General features: G+C 41.8%; 1 protein-coding gene across 2 annotated transcripts in view; it reads left to right on the forward strand.

Annotated features, from left to right (window-relative positions):
* The window catches only part of CUL1 (cullin 1), an 80,048-nt gene that overhangs the window by 57,288 nt on the left and 4,844 nt on the right, over positions 1-17,916 (forward strand). For both annotated transcript variants that reach the window (XM_038760183.1, XM_038760184.1), the window contains exons 10-18: positions 2,393-2,500; positions 2,580-2,686; positions 6,343-6,391; positions 8,904-9,035; positions 11,027-11,144; positions 12,798-12,874; positions 13,735-13,866; positions 17,291-17,383; positions 17,859-17,906. In XM_038760183.1, the coding sequence (XP_038616111.1) occupies positions 2,393-2,500; positions 2,580-2,686; positions 6,343-6,391; positions 8,904-9,035; positions 11,027-11,144; positions 12,798-12,874; positions 13,735-13,866; positions 17,291-17,383; positions 17,859-17,906 (864 nt within the window). The remainder of the gene's footprint in view (positions 1-2,392; positions 2,501-2,579; positions 2,687-6,342; positions 6,392-8,903; positions 9,036-11,026; positions 11,145-12,797; positions 12,875-13,734; positions 13,867-17,290; positions 17,384-17,858; positions 17,907-17,916) is intronic.

Raw genomic sequence — 17,916 nt, forward strand, 5'->3', positions numbered from 1 at the left:
TTCTGCCAGAAATGCACATTTTCACTGTCTGGATGCAGTATGAGGTGGTATTGGAAGAATCAGTTGAGCACATACACATCTGGTGTCAGACATGGGATGAGTACTATAATGTCCACAGCAAAGCAGTGTGCTCTGTGGATAGAGCTCAGGCCTGCGTGTCAGAAGGATCTGGGTTCTGACCTTGTTCTGCCACCTGTCTGCTGTGGGACCTAGGGCAACTCACTTCACTTCTCTGGGCCTCAGTTACCTCATCTGTAAAATGGGGATTAAGACTGTGAGCCCCATGTGGGACATGGACTGTGTCCAATCTGATTATTTTGTATTTTACCCCAGCACTTAGTGCCTGGCACATAATAAGCACTTAACAAATACCATAAAAAAAATAATGTGAGTTTTCCTAAACCTGGAGTTATGCAAGAATGAATACCTGGGGTTATGGGAGAACATCAAATTGTTGAAAGTGACAAAGTCTTAGTCATTTGCTTCCGACTTGATTGGAATGAGGCTATTAAGAATCTACAGTAAGAACAACCTGTCTGTCTTCCTCTAGCCTAAACCAGTGGCTAACAAAGATTTACCTTTCCCGATTTAGGTCCTTTCAATCTCTAAAGCCAAGCAAAGCAGTCCTCTCATTGAAGGAGTGATGTCATGTAGGGTTACTTCAGTAAGAAGTGGCCCTCTGAAATAACGGACTCATGAATCATCCTTCCTCCAGCAGAGGAAACTAATAAACAAGGCTAAAATGCTAAAACCTCAGTCTGGGGTGTATCAGAGAGGTATCTGAAAGCTTTAGCATTGTTTTTATCAAATTGAATAGTATTGGTAGAGGGGTAAATTAACGCATGATGGTAATTCATTTACTTGTAATATAGAGGATTTTGGTGACTATATTCTCTTTTTGCTGGAATGGAAATATTACCTATATTATATTTTATGGAAAGGGGGAACACGTTTTTCTTCTTTGAGGTGAGTTTCTAATGTATTCAGGAAGTTTCAGTAATACTGAATACTTTTCATCTACTGACTTAGATCATGATCTTTGTTCTCCAGGTTTTCTTCTGGTCTCTGTATCTTCCCTAAGCCCACTGGTGTCCTTTCATCATGTTCGTAGCAGGTGTAGAGATTGGTTTTATCTTTTGAAAACGATGTCTCTTACCATTACGTTTGAGTAGGAATTTTAAACAGAAGTCTCCCAACGATAGCGCCAGTTTCTTTCTGAAGCTCTTGATAGGGCATCCTTTCAAACTGATTCTTGGCTCCACTAGTCTGAACTTTTGAAGTTTGAAAAATATCCAAGTCCTGTTTAGATTTATACTGCACATCATCTTCCATAGATTACTGAAGAGTGATTGATTTTTTTCAAACCTTTTCTGTCATTCCTTGTTTATAAATTTCTTGTGCAGAATATTTAGAGAACTTGGACTTATAAGGGCTTTGAGTATTTTATACCTTGGCCATTACATGGGAGCCAAGGGCAGTGAGGAAATCTATGGACGGAAGAATGAGGTCACCCAAGGTCTCCCATGATTCATTTTGGAGGTTAGGAGAGTCCTTTCTGGCTAGAAAGATGGAACTGGGGACACTTAGAACATGTTTAATCCCGTGAGTGGAGTAAAAACAAACAACTTCTTGAGTTCAGGTCCAGCCCGTGAAAACTATGCATGGCAAGAACATGAGGTCTGGATGCTTGTTATTTGTGCAGTGAGACATTTTAGGAATTTCTAAAAAAAAATATTTTCAAGATTAGTGTTTGAACAGTGGAATTTTAATGAATTGAAAGGCACATTTAGTGTGGGAGATACTTAACGACATTTCCTTTCGATGTGAAAGAAATTTTAAGAATTACCATCTTTTTAATTTAGAAAATCATCCTTATGTGAGCTAAAAAGAAATTAATCCACATTTTGCTTAATCATTGCTAATGAGTTCTAATTTGCAAAGATTGTGTTTTTCCCCATTGAGTATGACCCAAGTTGATACCTATTTCTTCAAAATGTTACACAATTTGAAGCAGCTAATATTGAACAAAAATGTTGGATAATATGAATATGGTTAATTTGAAGCCCTTCTTGTCCCTCCCATTGTGTTTCAAAGAACTAATGTTTTCCTAGAACAATAATCAGACTGCGTGTTCTTGGTGTAATATAGACACTGTGTTTTGAGCAAGACAAATATTTGGGAGAGGAAGAGATTTATAATTGATGGAAACTTTTTCCTCTGTGTTTCATTTAATGAGCTTCCAAAATTTTGTTTTAACTTACTTGCTAATGGTTCATAAAAGGATAATGGAACTCTTTGAAGAACTATTTAAGTAAGTGCCCTAAAACAATTGAACGGCTTTTGTATGAAGTAACTAACTTTTGTTTCTGGGTTTTTTTTTCCCGACCCTAAGGACCCAAAAATGTATGTACAAACAGTGTTGGATGTTCATAAGAAATATAATGCACTAGTGATGTCAGCTTTCAACAACGATGCTGGCTTTGTAGCTGCACTTGATAAAGTAAGTAAATTAATGTTGGAGCTCGCCTTATATGTCTACTTAGAAGGTTTTTTTTAAACTTTTCATATATTCTTCACAGGCTTGTGGGCGCTTTATAAATAACAACGCAGTGACAAAAATGGCCCAGTCATCCAGTAAATCCCCCGAGCTGCTGGCCCGGTATTGTGATTCCTTGCTCAAGAAAAGGTACCGAGTGGATTATATATTTAATCATGGTTTTAAAGTTTTAAATGCTCCGAATTTGATTAAAGTCTAATTTACCATTTGTGGCACCAAAATTAGCTGATTTCGGGGGTGGTTTTTGTACAAGTTTTCACGTACAAAAAATTGGGTGAAATTACTTTCTGTGGTGCTTACTTAAGTGACGTACACATAGTTTGCCTATAAGTGTGCTTTTGTATCCGTGTATGCCTTGCTCACATGCATGACCATGTCTTCCAATGCTGCTTTACACTGTATCCAAATAGACACTCATTGTTGGAAGAACATTCCCCAACTCCCCCTGAACGAGCAGTCTCTGTGAATCAGGGTGGATGAATTGAGTGTACATTATACTATGTTTCAAACTTTTCTTGTACCTGGTGGCTTCTCTAACCAACTCTCATCATCACCATCATCATTGCAGTATTTGTGAAAGCATCTACCATGTGCCAAGAACTGCACTAAGCGCTGGCGTAGACACAGTATCACCATATTGGACACAGTCCCTGTCCCACATGGGGATAACAGTCTAAGTCTTTTGCTTTCCTCTCAATGCTCCTTAATTTAATTTGTGTTTTGGTTTGCAAATATTCCAAACCAAAACGGCGATTCCAGGATGTAACCTCATATTTTTGTGGAGGGAGACAGTTCAGTCATGTGAAAGACTATGTCTCTGAACAATCCCAAATCGAAAGCTCACAGAAAGAGGTGCTAAATCTACTTTATTTTGGAAAGAGCATCTTCTGGGCAGAGACAGTCAAGTTGTGGAATTGGGCAGTCTCTTATCTCGGGTCTTCCTAAGCCTGCCATGGGACAAAAGTGAATGGCTTTTAGCCCTCACCCTCCCACTAAATGAGAAGCATTATGCTTCTGTTGTTAGTACTTGTGTCCCTACCGAGATGGTTAGTGATAAAGAAATTCAGCAAGACACAGGGTAGAAATATCAGTTATGCCAATATCTGTTGAGCCAATTCTTACTTGTAGGCAGCAATTCTGAAATGTGGAGAAAAATAATGGGAACATTTGGGGTCAGAAAGCTAGGTGTCTGAGGTCTACCCTGCTTAGGGAGTTTGCCAAACATCAGTTTGTGAATAACAGCACTATCTTGTACTGACTGACTAAGGGAAAGGCAATTTAGATGCCCCCAAATATAAACCATGGCAATATATAGCACTGCATTATAGCAAAGAGTGAAGGATGATCATGTTACTGCTTCTAGGCGTGAAGCCCAGTGCTGATCTGATGCACAATACACAACACACAAACACAGTACAGTCCACACTTGCACATTACAAAGTGACACCAAGGCAGCTCCTGGAGAATGAAGGGGCTTTCAAGGAGCATTTTATAGAAGTAGTATCAGTAAAGAATGTACCAGCAACAGATAAGTGAACAGCAGGTGACTCTGAGTTAGCGATTTCATCCACAGAAAACTCAATGATTTGCTATCCATCATTCAATCAGTGGTATTTATTGAGCACTCTATTGTCTGCAGAGCCCTGTACTAAGTGGGTGGGCAAATGCAATACATCAGAGCTGGTAGACATATTCCCTGCCCACAGTGAGCGTACAGGGTAGAGGGGGAGAGCTACCAAGATCTATTTAGTCTGCATACTGTCCTACAGGGCAAAGAGATGTGAAAGTAGAATTAAAAGGCCTGGCTTCGGCAGCCTGTGAGGCAGAGTGGGCCATAGTGGGTGTCAGGTTCCATACCAAGTTGGAGATCGATAGGGCTGTTGTGGTGTTTGCCGTTCTACGTGGTTGCGAGACCTGACCCTGCTATAGAAGGCCCATCCGACTTCTGGAGCCATGTCACTGGCATGAACCATACTGAACATCAAACAGCACTACAAGATAGCCAACAAAGAGGTCCCGGAATGCAGTTAGTTCAGCCCCACAGCTTCCAAGGGCAGGACTCATGAGGAGAATGAACGAAAGAGGATTCCCAACAGCCACCCCATAGCAAATTGGAAAGGGTTATTGGCAAACCAGGAGAGTGGCTATCCTTTCATTTCAGCAAGCTACCCTTGCAGCTGCTACAGACAAACTGGAGCAAGGACACCATACGCACAGAAGAGATGGTACAACATAACCAACACAAAGCTGTTGTTTATACCTTCTCTTCTGGGTGTGTGGTTTCCTCACTTAAGTTCCCTTTGTAGCAGTTGGGATACCAAGAGGGAGCTGCTAGAAAATAGAGTACTATGGCTTGTGACAATCAGGAGTTGGTTGGTTCTTTTAAGGTAGAGGCATAGGAAAATGTTGAAAGAAATAAACAGAATCAAAGCTAGTTCTGGGAATTGTGAATCTCTGGTGTGCTCAGGGGAATTGTGAATCTCTGGTGCGCTCAGTGTAGAAGGAAGTGTTGCTTATGTGTCAGTTCAGCTACCTTATATGTAGATAAAATCTCACTGTCAGAGTAATCTTTCCAGGTATAGATAGAGGCTTTATATTTTTGGTTCAGCAACAAAACGTTAATACACACAGCACTTTCTGAAAGTATGTTGTCTTTAGAGCTCAATTATTAACAGAGGAAATCTTCAAAAAGTGCATGGGTGTTTATGTATGTGTGTCCATTGAAGTGCAACGTTACAGTATTGCCAGACCAGTTCTTAAGAATAATATTATAATTTTAAATGATAGCAAACACCTTTGGGTTTAGGAGATTTGTTTTTAAAAGGTGGGTGAGGGAATTGTAAAGTACTTTTATTGCAAGATCTCTTTTCAATAAATTATTTTAGTCACAACTTACAAAATGCCACCCAACTTTTAAGTAGCTCTTGAAGAGTCAGCCCTATTTTCTCAAGCTATCTTTAAATTAGAAAAGCTAGTGAGACTCAAAGGAAGTTTCTACAGTTTTCCCATTTCGCCAGCGAGGTGCATTCAGCAGTGAAGACTCGGTCCCCTTTACTATTGGTTCTGTATTTGCTGAAACGGACATGAGTGTAATTAGTGCAAGACATTTTCATTTCAGAATAGCGTTTTTCCCTGCCTGTTTTCATGACTGGATGTCAGTTCCTTTAGAAACTTGCATAATTAAAGATTTAAGTAAATGAAAATGAAACTGATTTTTCCATTGATGGCCAGCATGAGGAGGGAAAAGGGCTGGGATTTTTCCTCAAAACTAATTCAACCTTCCCACCGTGACCCCCATATCAGGAACTTGGCCAGGCCAGATCCCTTGTGGGTCACAGATGCAGGCTTTTGGGATTCTGGGGTGTCCCATTGTAAAGAGCTCAAAGGATCCCAAGACTCTCTGTGGTCTATATTTGGTTTCCAGTGCTTCAGTAGGCCTAGTTTAACATTATCACCAGTACCCTCAGAAGCTTAAAAGAACATAGATTCAAGTAACTTCAATTTTTCAGAGTGTGTTTAACACAGAGCAGACTCCTGAAGATAGCAAATGGCAACCTTGACTGTATTTAATAAATTATCCCTTGTGAGCATGTAATATGATATGGTTGGGATTTTTGAAAGGTTTTTATCCTCTCGATATCTGAATGAACTCTTGCTGGGATCTCTGAAAGATGTAGTTTGGGTACTTTTCAGTTTTTTTCCTGCTATTTTAATCTCTGAAATCTTGTAAGCATTACCCTGTAGGTACTTAATTTATAAGTCAAACTGTTCCCTTTGGATTTCAGCTCAAAGAACCCAGAGGAAGCAGAGCTAGAAGATACGCTCAATCAAGTGGTAAGGTGCTATAGTAATCTCTGTGCCTTCTCAGGCCAATGCTTCTCTCCCACTTCTCCACTCATTGCCCTCCTAATGCAATTTTTTTTTTGCAGGGAAGGGCAGAGCAGAACAATAATTAATAATTATGGTATCTGTTCAGCGCTTATTATGTGCAAAATTGTTTTTGACTGCAAGCACAAGCACAGTGGTTCAGGGGGCAGTGGTTGCGGGGCTGGTTTTAAATATCCTGGAGCAGTTCTCCAGTTTTCCATGCTTTGTGGAAGAAATAGTGACTCATACTCCCTTATTGAAGGGGCAGTGTGGGAAAGGACTTGAGTAATAATGCCAACTTCCTAGAGCAGAATGGAGAAGCAAATTGATTTGCTATTAAACAGATGCTTGTGCACATCTATATGTATCACAGACACTTGCCAATAAGTACCATTCGTGGCATTGTCATAGGATAGAGAAAGGACTGAAAATTATTTTTATTATCTTTGGGAAGTATTTGTTCTTCTCCAAAATCTGCACAACTCACTTCTTCTTAGTATTGAGCCTCAGTCAGCATAACTGAATCGTCCTTAAACATTGATTACGGCTTTCACTCTAAAATACTTAAGTAAAAATGATCTATGTTTGCATTTTAAAACCCTGAATTTTGAGGTCTTCAGAAATAGAACACTCTCCAAGATCACCAGTGACCTCCTCCTCACCAAATCTAATGACTTTGGTATTGTATCCTAATCCCTCTTGACTTCTCAGTGGGCTTTGACATTATGGACCCTTCCATTATCCCGGAAACCCTATTTAATCTTGGTGTTTCTGTTGGCTTTCCTAGGGCTTCTGTGGTTGCTCTTTTGCAGGCTCTTTCCCTGATTTCCCTGGCCCCAACCTTAGGTACTTACTGGGTGCAGAGAGCACCAGGAAGGGACACACAGTTGGAAATTAGACAGTCTCTGACCCTCAAGGAGCCTGCAGTCTAAGACCTTAAACTCAATATAATTCAAATTGAATTCATCTGCTCTCCTGTATCCTCTCCTCCACCTAACTTCATCATCACAATCGACACCATTGCTGCCTTATTCTCGTTTCCTAGTTGTGTTTCAAATCTCACATTCAGTCTGTTGCTAAATCCTGTCAGTTTATGTTTATAATGTTTCCCAGATCCACTCCTTCCTGTCATCCAAACAGTCATTGACCCTGACCCAAGCCCTCCTCGTAGCCTGGCCAGACTTCGGAATATCCGCCTCCTCACTGATCTCTCCTTTCTTCTGGCCTCACCCCTGTCCAATCCACAGTTGACTGTGTTACCCAGATCTAAATGTTATTCCTCATGTCGCTCCACTCCTCAAAAGCCTTGAGTGGTTTCCTCTTCCTCTGCGTATCAAACCGAAATTCCTGAGCACCAGTTTTGAGGCACTCCATTAGCGGTCTTTCCTTTACCCATCCACTCCACTTTAATAATAATAACAATATTAATAATAATTGTGGTATTTAAGTGCTTACCACATGCCAGGCACTATAGTAAGCACTGGGGTGGATACAAGCAAGACAGGTTGGACACAGTATCCCTGTCCCACATGGGGCCTAATCCCCATTTTACAGGTGAGGGAACTGAGGCACAGAGAAGTGAAGTGACTTGTCCAAGGTCACATATAGCAGACAGTGGTAGTGGTGGTAGTAATACCTAGACTCTACTAATTGCAGTGGGGTGGAAGGTAGGACAGAATAGACTCTCTTTGTTAGTCCTGGGGCAGATTTGGTGTCGGTCCTGGGGAGGTAGGGTGGTTGGCTGTCCGGTGGGTTGGATGGGGGGGTAGGGGAGGGGTGGAAGAGGCCCACACTGCTGCTGCTCTTTGCTTCTTTATCCCTACTGATATCTTCCAGTCCTCTCAAACTCTCCTTCTCATTGTGCCTCAAACTTGACTCTTCTACTCATAACCTGTAGCGCACATCCTCCCTCCTGCTTGGAACTTCCTCCCCCTTCATATCCACCAGACCATAGTTCTCCCCGTCTTCAAAGTCCTTCTGAAATCTCACTTCCTCCAGGAGGATTTCCTCAGTTAATTTTTGTTCTCCCCTAGTCACATCCTCCAACTGTCACCACAGTGTGTTTGCATCACCTTACACCCACTTACTGCTTTACTATTTAAGCACTTCCTCCTATCTGTAATTGATTCTTTGCCTACCTCCCCACTTAGATTGTAAGAGGACAGGTGTCATCTCTTCTACCTCTTAGGAATTTGCCCTAGTGCTTAGTTCAGTGCCCTACAACCAGTAGGCACTCAATAAATAGGATTGATTGCCTGAACAGAGCCTGGAGTTTTTATGGTACAAAATGATGGTACTTGGTAAGCACGAACTATATCCCAAACACTGTACAAAGCGCTGGTGTAGATACAGAATAATCAGGTCCCACATGGGGATCACAGAGTAAGTAAGTGAACACAATATACCTTAAAACAACTGATGTAGGTATGTGTGTTTATATGATATATATCTCATGTTTCCTAATATTTGTTTTTGGCAGATGGTTGTCTTCAAGTACATTGAAGATAAAGACGTATTTCAAAAGTTCTATGCCAAAATGTTGGCAAAGAGACTTGTACACCAAAACAGCGCAAGTGATGATGCAGAGGCGAGCATGATCTCCAAACTGAAGGTTAGCTCTTCCCTCTTCCTACTGAATCCTTTCTTTTCACTTGGCAAAAAAAAAAAAAAAACCCCTCATGGAAGTTTTTAATGCTTTATAGGAAACCCAGGCAAGCAAGGGTTAATAAGTAAGAACTTATAAAATCTCAAATTCAAGTTGCTTTCCTGTTCTTTAAAGTGTACCAAGGTAGACCGTTTACGGACGATTTTACAAGTGAGGAAAGTGAGGCAAAGAAAAATGAAGAGGTTTGCCTACTGTTGCCCAGTTAATGATGAAGCCCAAAGCTTCACCCCAGGTCTTCTGACTAAAACCACACTCTTGTTTCCGCTAGACTGTTATTTTGTTCGCAGAGATCACTTTGTAAATTGTTTTCAAAACAGTGTATTTAGTAATGGCATTTTTTTATTAAGCGCTTGCTATGTGCAAAGTACTGTTCTAAGCGCTGGGGAGGTTACAAGGTGATCAAGTTGTCCCACGGGGGGCTCACAGTCTTCACCCCCATTTTACAGATGAGGTAACTGAGGCACAGAGAAGTTAAGTGACTTGCCCAAAGTCACACAGCTGGCAATTGGCGGAGTCGGGATTTGAACCCATGACCTCTGACTCCAAAGCCCAGGCTCTTTCCATTGAGCCACGCAGGATATTTTTATAAAAAGTTTCATATTTATTGAAAGCTCTTGGACCATGCCAGATTTGCAATGTATGGTCAGCAGATCCTTTTCCAAAGGGATCGCAGACACTTTCTAGGTGATATTTAATCCTGAATGGGTAGTCCTCATTTGTACTTTGCAAAGCTAGAAGGGGCTTCTGGAAACAGGGATTCACGTCACACAGGGTTAAATAGTCCCTGCCCAAATTTAGAGTCAATCAATCAATCAATCAATCGTATTTATTGAGCGCTTACTGTGTGCAGAGCACTGTACTAAGCGCTTGGGAAGTACAAGATGGCAACATATAGAGACCTTTCCTTATGCTCAGATGCTGGCTTAGAGAGGAACATTCTAGTGGAATCTCTTGCTCATTGCACTGTGGTCTGGGCAGGGAATGTGTCTGTTTATTGTTGTTTTGTACTCTCCCAAACACTTAGTAGAGTGCTCTACACAAAGTAAGTGCTCGATAATTTCGATTGAATGAATGAATGAACGAATGAGAGCCTTAAGCGGCCTAATGTAGCTTCCTACCTCCTGTACACTTTATCACATCATATGGTTTACCCAGCCAACGATTCATCATGCCTCTGCCCTTTTATGGGCCTCAGGCCCCTTTGGGGAGAAAAGTTTAAACGTGGAGGTCCTGCCTTAACAGCCTCCAGTCAGGGATTGCCTGAGTACCAATTGATCATAGCAGTGTCACTTGATTTTACTACAGAAAGCACTCGATAATGTTCTTAATTGCGTCCACAAAAAGAGTGCTAAGTGAAAGAGCACTAAATGAAATATAGCTTCCCTTAGGAAATCACTTATACCATATTAGCATGTTCCCAAGACCCAAAAAGTTAACCCAAAGGGTATAAATATATTTATTTTAAAGCCAACACAGTTAACTCAATCCTGTACTGAGTGCTTGGAAGATTGCACTATAACAGGGTTGGTAAGTATGTTCCCTGCCCACAGTGAGCCTACAGTCTATGCTCTTAAGCTCTAAATAAAGGCCGTTCATTGATTGTGCTTTTGAATTTGTCAGTTGCCCCCAAAAGTGCTAAAATAAGATCATTATAATCAGGGACTGCTGTATCTGGCAGTCTAGTTTAGAATGGAGTTTTAGATTTTGTTGTTACTGTTGCTTAAATATATTCATTCCTTTAGATAAAAATTTCGACCCAAGTATTTGTAGTGTACAATAAAATGTGGCCAACTTCACCAGTGATTTCCTCAGCAAAATAATATCTTGTTTTAGAAAAGTGATGTCCGGAAAGACTTTTTTGTACTTTAGGAATCTCTTATGTTTATTCTGTGTACGCAGAATTACTTTATTCATAAGCTGTTCTCTGTTAATTTCAGCAAGCGTGTGGTTTTGAATACACTTCCAAGCTACAGCGAATGTTTCAAGACATTGGTGTAAGCAAAGATTTAAATGAACAGTTCAAAAAACACCTGACCAATTCCGAACCGTTAGATTGTAAGTATTGTGTCATTCTGTAAGCCTCTTTTAAAGACCCAGGAAAGTTCAGCCATCTTTGTTCTAGGTAACTAGGCAGTTGTCACAATTTAGGGCAGTGAGCATTTTATTGTCAGACCGATTAAAATAACTTCCAGAGGAATAATTTCTTGATATGTGAACAGTAAGTGTACTATTTCAACTGTATTATTTCAACTCACATATCGAATAACAACCTCCATATGCTCAAAGGGCTTATCATCATCATCAATCGTATTTATTGAGCGCTTACTGTGTGCAGCGCACTGTACTAAGCGCTTGGGAAGTACAAGTTGGCAACATACAGAGACAGTCCCTACCCAACAGTGGGCTCACAGTCTGAAAGGGGGGAGACAGAGAACAAAACCAAACATACTAACAGAAGGCTTATCTCCCTTAGAGGTCAGAAAGCAAAAGAAAGAAAATTGCCTCATACCAAAAATGATCAGGAACCAACTTCGGGCTCTCTCTTCCCTACTGAGTAAAATTCAGGGGGTACAGCAGTCTTTTTTTTTTAAATGGTATTTGTCAAGTGCTTACTATGTGCCAATCATCGTAGGATGGGTACAAACGAATCAGGTTGGACAGAGTCCCTGTCCTAAATGGGGCTCACAGTCTTAATCCCCATTTTACAGATGAGGTAACAGAGACACAGAGAAGTGACGTGACTTGCCCAAGGTCACCCAGCAGATGAGTGGCACAGCCGAAATTAGAATCCAGGGCCTTCCAACTCCCAGGCCTGTAGGGTAGGGTATCCAGTAAGCTGTGCCGTTTTCTAGTACTTTCTAGCACTAGAGTAACGGCAGTGAGAGCAGAGGAATATGGCAAGAGGGGCTGGGGCGGTAGTAGTTTGCCTTCAAGGCCTCCATCCTAACCCGGTCACTCTCACCAGAGATAAGAGAGGAAGAATGGGGGGTTGGGAGGGTCGTCGGGGAGGGACATTTGAGCCAACCTCGTGGCAAGGGCTCAAGCACTCATGTTGCATCCCTGAGGGGATTTTTCCTTTTCTTGTTTTAAGAAAAGTCAGGGAAAAAGCATCTATTCTCCCATGTTCAGTAGCCTTTCAGGTTGACAGTTTTTCCATCCCAAGTATGTGTTAACTGCAAATGATGAAACTGTCCTTGTAACTCATGAGTAATGGCTGCTGTATCCGCTGTAAGCGTTAAGTTAAAGTGATGTATAATAAAACCATTTTTCAACTTTTCCATCGTTCGTAGTTGTCCCAGAGTTCTTTTAGACAAAACTTTTTATGGCTGGCCCCATTTGGATGTGCCTTGGAGGTGAGTGGACCTTTGCAGGCCAAAAAGGGATGCAGGTGAAGCCATAAATGATCATAGTATAGCTTGACAAAATTCAAAAATGAAGTGTTAGGGGTTGGAAATTTGGAATGTTCTTTTATAGAGAAAAATATATTTCTGCCCCCTTTGTTTTTACGTTTCCTTCTCTGACCACTTGAGTAATTAAATTTAAAAAAAGTAGTGGTGAACCAGAAAGAGGATGTTGATCGCCTAACTTGGCATTAATGTAGGATTTTATTATTAATGTAACCCAAACCTAAGCTCCCAATATGGAGTTTTAATTTCTGAAACCAGCTGTCTCTATGTGATTTCCTTAACTCTATGAATTCTTTTTTAGTGGATTTTAGTATACAAGTCCTGAGTTCTGGATCTTGGCCCTTTCAACAGTCGTGTACATTTGCCCTGCCTTCAGAGGTAAAGGTTCTTTTAAATACCACTGAGTGATTGATTGATCTTGTATTTTAGTTAAACATGACAACTACCACATTATTGATGCTCGATGGATTTTTCATCCCCATCATTCCAGTGCTTAAAGCTCCTCCCTGGCAGTTAACTAGGCCCTGTGGGAGTGGCCTGAAATCTTTCAGACCACCAGAGGATTGTTTGTTCCCCTGTTACATAGATTGTGTATACATCATGACAGTGCACTAAATTGGGAAAGAGATAATATTCCACCCAAAGGGAGTAATTTTGACCATCCAAAAGAATCTGGCTTATTTTAGTTTTGGGGGGTCCTCCTCCCCCCCCCCCCCCCCCCCCCCCCCAGTGGTACTTGTTAAGCGCTTACTACGTGCTAGGTACTGTATTAAGTGTTGGGTAGGTACAAGATAGGTTGGACACAGTCCCTGTCCCACATGAGGCTTACAATCAAAATCGGAGGGAGGAGGATGTAGTTCCCATTTTTCAGATGAGGTAACAAGCACAGAGAAGTTAAGCGACTTGCCCAAGGTCACCCAGCAGACAAGTGGAGGAGTCTGGATTTGAACACAGGTCCTCTGCTACCCAGGCCTGTGCTCCTTCCACCAGATAGTGCAGCTTCATTTTAATCAAATGAAAGTATTGCTATTTCAAGCCACCTGGTAGCTGACAATCTCCACAAGTTGCTTTTAAAAGTTGTTGGAAGCTTCCCCTTCTGTCCCCTACCACCTCCTTCCAGTCTCAGATTCATCATTGGGAATCTCCCCTACTAGAGAGTAGCCATACAGGAGTGTTCAAAATGCCATTTCTAAAGCGTGATATTTACTTGTCTTTTTTTGTGGTTTGTTATTACCTAGCTGGAACGCAGTTATCAGCGATTTACAGCTTTTTATGCTAGTCGCCACAGTGGAAGAAAATTGACTTGGTTATATCAACTCTCCAAAGGGGAATTGGTAACCAACTGTTTCAAAAACAGATACACTTTGCAGGTAAGAATAAAATAGCATTTGGAAGGTTTTTATAATTTTATGTTGGGACAAGAATGCCAATGAGATGAATGCGTCCCCCATCCCCCAAGCTACACTAGCTTAGTCTATGTAATTATTTACATAAATTCTTGTGTTAAAAATGCCATAGCACTCTTTAACATTAAAGACGTTATCACTGGGGACTCTGACGCAAATAAGAACTTGAAGTTTCAAGCATCAAGGACGTTTAAACAGGGTTCCATGCAGATTTGTTTTTTTGAAAGCGTGCTGAGAAGTTTGTAACTTTGAACTGATGTTTTGTGCTCAGAGTGTTAATGCTGAAAATCCTATTTGTGAAGTGTTGGAGTTGGGGGTGGCTGGTGAAAAAGGCTGATAAGTGAAGAGAAAGCTCATGAGAGGGAAGGAGAGCTGGTGGAATGTCTGGCAAATAGAAATTATTATTACTATTATAATTATATTAGGCATTAGGGTAGGTATAGGATAATCAGCTTGGACAGAGTCCCTGACTCACATGGGGCTTACGGTGTAACTAGGAGGGAGAACAGGTATTGAATCCCCATTTCACGGATGAGAAAACTGAGGCACAGAGCAGTGAAGTGACATGCCCAAAGTCATCATCATCATCATCAATCGTATTTATTGAGCGCTTACTGTGTGCAGAGTACTGTTCTAAGCACTTGGGAAGTACAAGTTGGCAACATATAGAGGCAGTCCCTACCCAATAGTGGGCTCACAGTCTAAAAGGGGGAGACAGAGAACAAAACCAAACATACTAACAAAATAAAATAAATAGAATAGATATATACAAGTAAAATACATAAATAAATAAATAAATAAATAAATAGAGTAATAAATATGTACAAACATATACAGTCACACAGCAGAGCCACAGTAGGCCATGCAGCTTCCCGGTAGGTAACCATTGGAGGTTTTTGAGGCATGAAAGGATGTGTTAAATGATAGATCAGAAAGTCAGAAAGGTGATCTAAGCCTCACAGTGAATTATAGACTGGAAAGGGAGGGAAGCTAGAGAGACCAGTGAGGAGGCTGACAGTGTAGTCTAGCTCTGAGGAGAATCAGTGCCGGAGTGGTAGCCATTTGAATGAAGAGGAAATGCTGCGGATTTATTGATAGACTGAGTGTGAAGTGAAAGATGGCAAGAGGCTGAGGATGCTATCAAGCTTACAGCCATTGGGAGCAAGGAGAGTGGTTTTGGTGGTGGACGTGGTGGTGTTGACTGATGGAAAAGTTATGGAAAGTAGAGGATACGGAAGGAAAAATGCAGAACTGTCTCCAGGGAGTCCGTTCCTGATTTTTTTCTGACCCCAAGAAGTCTGGTGGACACTGGCCCATTTTGGACCTCAGAGTACTGAATTTGTCCAGTGGTAAAAGTTCAAGATAGCATCTTTGAGAAGGATCTCCCCCTTATTGCTCCAGGAGATTAGTACTGAGCCCTTGATGCAGAAAGCATTTACCTCAGAATTGCTTTCCTCCCCGAACAGTGCCGGGCCCTCCTTTCCTAGATTGGCTATGATCCCTCCAGGTTCATTCCCTTTTGCTCAGACCCACGCCCACCCCCTGGACTTTCCCAAGGTGCCAGCAGCTTCTGCGGCTTGGCTTCCATGGCAAGGCCTCCATCCCCTTCCTTACTTGGGCAGTGGGCTAAGTGTTTGGGAGAGTACTAGACAACAGAGTTATCAAAAGCCACTCGGGTATCACAGTCTCACCCCCACTTTGAGGCATCCTTCGAGAAAGGCAGAAAGCATCCTGATTAATGTCCACGGTGTGGACCAGTAGCCACATTGACTTCGTCTAATTAGGGGCCAGGCACAAGCCCACTTGCCTGAAGCAGATGCCTCCTGTCCATTTGAAGAGGGCTAACAGGGCTCGCACAGTAATAATAATAATGATGATGGCATTTCCCACCTGTATATTATCTGCCAACACTTAGTACAGTGCTCCGCACACAACAGGCGCATAATAAATACTGTTACTATTTCCAAACCCACACCCCCAACCGGACCTATCCCTGTTGCTTTTTTTTCTTTCTTTTTAAAAAAAAACTAAGGTTTCTAGGACTGTCAAAGGCATGGGGATGGGATGAGACTAGGCAGTCTGGTCCAGTCTCAGCCACGCATCGTTGGCTGGATGGGTCAGTCAGTTGTATTTATTGAGCACTTAGTGCAGAGCACTGTACTAGGCTCTTGGGAGAGTACAATAGAACAATAAACAGACACATTCCTTTCCCACAGTGAGCTTGCTGTCTAGAGGTGGGGAAAGGTCCTGAAAGGTGGGGGTTGCAGACCTGGACAGGGGCAGAGGGGAGCAAAGATTGGTTTTTGAACACCCATAAAACTGTGGCGGGGCCAATTCCGGGCACGGAATTAGGCTGGTGGGGGATGAGGAGAGAAGAGTGGAGTGAGTGCAAAGCTCTGCCTAGTAAACAGTAAAAGGCAGGGACTGGCGATCAAGAAACCCAGGCTCCAGACCTCCCTCTCCCTATGTGACCATGGGCTTATCTTCCTTGTGCCTCAGTTTCTTCTGTAAATTGGGCGTAGGGCACCTGTTTTCCCCTCCTTCATAGAATATGAGGTCTGGATGGGAGAAGAACCGTGTCCAATCTGATGATTATGTATCTATCCAGAACTTGCCATTTATCTGGTTTGTTTGGCCTTGAGCAAGTCTGTTCACTTCTCTGTGACTCAGTTACCTCATCTGTAAAATGAGGATTGAGACTGGAAGCCGCATGCGGGAAAGGGACTGTGCCCAGCCCGTTTTATTATTATTATTAGCACAGTCCTTGGCACATAGTAAGCACTTAGGAAATACCGTCGCCATTATGATGGTCAGGCAGTGGGAGGGGGTTCAGGGGAACCCTAGGAAAGTTTCCAAGAGCCGCAGGGAAGGCGAGGTACCTGTTCGGCTGAACAACCTGTAAGCTCCCTGTGGGAAAGTAATGTGTCTGTTTACTGTTTTATTGTACTCTCCCAAGTGCTTAGTATAGTGCTGTGCACACAGTGCTCAATAAATACAACTGAATGAACAAGGCATAGTGAACAGCGAGCCTTGTTTTCAAGTTGTGACAAAAGCACCTGAAACTTCATGAATGGTCAAAGTCACATGTTACAGGAAAATATTTTCAAAAATACTATATGGAAAGATGGACATAGAAGTAATGAGGGAGAATTGTCTGTCAGTGAAAAAGCTACATCAACCAGTGAAGAATTGCATTTGGCTTGCCATTTTAAATAGATTTAAATCTCTTGGCTTTGTTTCTAACCCTCTTACCCTCCTTTCCCATAAGCCAGCCCTCCTGTACTCATTTGATTCATGCAAGAATTCTTTGAATTCACAGTTAAATGGTTTTATTTAATTGGTTCATAATTGGTCCTCCGTTTGCTCTCTTCTCGGTGCCGGCATGAAGGCGTCTACATTCCAGATGGCAATCCTACTGCAGTACAACACAGAAGATGCCTACACTGTTCAGCAGCTGACAGACAGCACTCAAATCAAAATGGTAGTGTCGTTCTTCATGTTTCGGGGTCACCACTCTTGAGTTGGGGAAGCAATCAGGTTCATGTCAGGTTTAGGGAGAGTTGGGAAAGGGTGTGATGGAAAGCTGTAGAACCATCGAAATCAGCATCTGACTTGGTGGGGTGGTAATTTATGGCTCTAAAATGCAATTATCCTCTCACTTAAAACTTTTTAGATTTTCCCAAAAGTTCTAGAACGCTCTCAATAGTCTTTAGGTGGACTTGTCCTTTGAGTGGTTTGGCTTTCGCCAAAGAGGCTCACTTCTCCCATAGTTTGAAGGGCTTGAAGATTTGTGGGACAGCAGTACTATTAACAGGAATGTAGCAGTGCAATCCCTGCTCACCCTTTCCCCTAATGATCGCTTAAAAGTCTAGCGTGTCTTTCTAATGATATTTGGTTTTCTGTGTTGTCCAAAGGTAAAATGCAGGCAGCTAACACATTTTCCCTTGTAATTGTAGGATATTTTAGCACAAGTTCTACAGATTTTGTTGAAGTCCAAGCTATTGGTATGGTTTT

Source organism: Tachyglossus aculeatus, chromosome 18 (genome assembly GCF_015852505.1).
Source record: "Tachyglossus aculeatus isolate mTacAcu1 chromosome 18, mTacAcu1.pri, whole genome shotgun sequence".
Classification (NCBI taxonomy): Eukaryota; Metazoa; Chordata; class Mammalia; order Monotremata; family Tachyglossidae; genus Tachyglossus; species Tachyglossus aculeatus.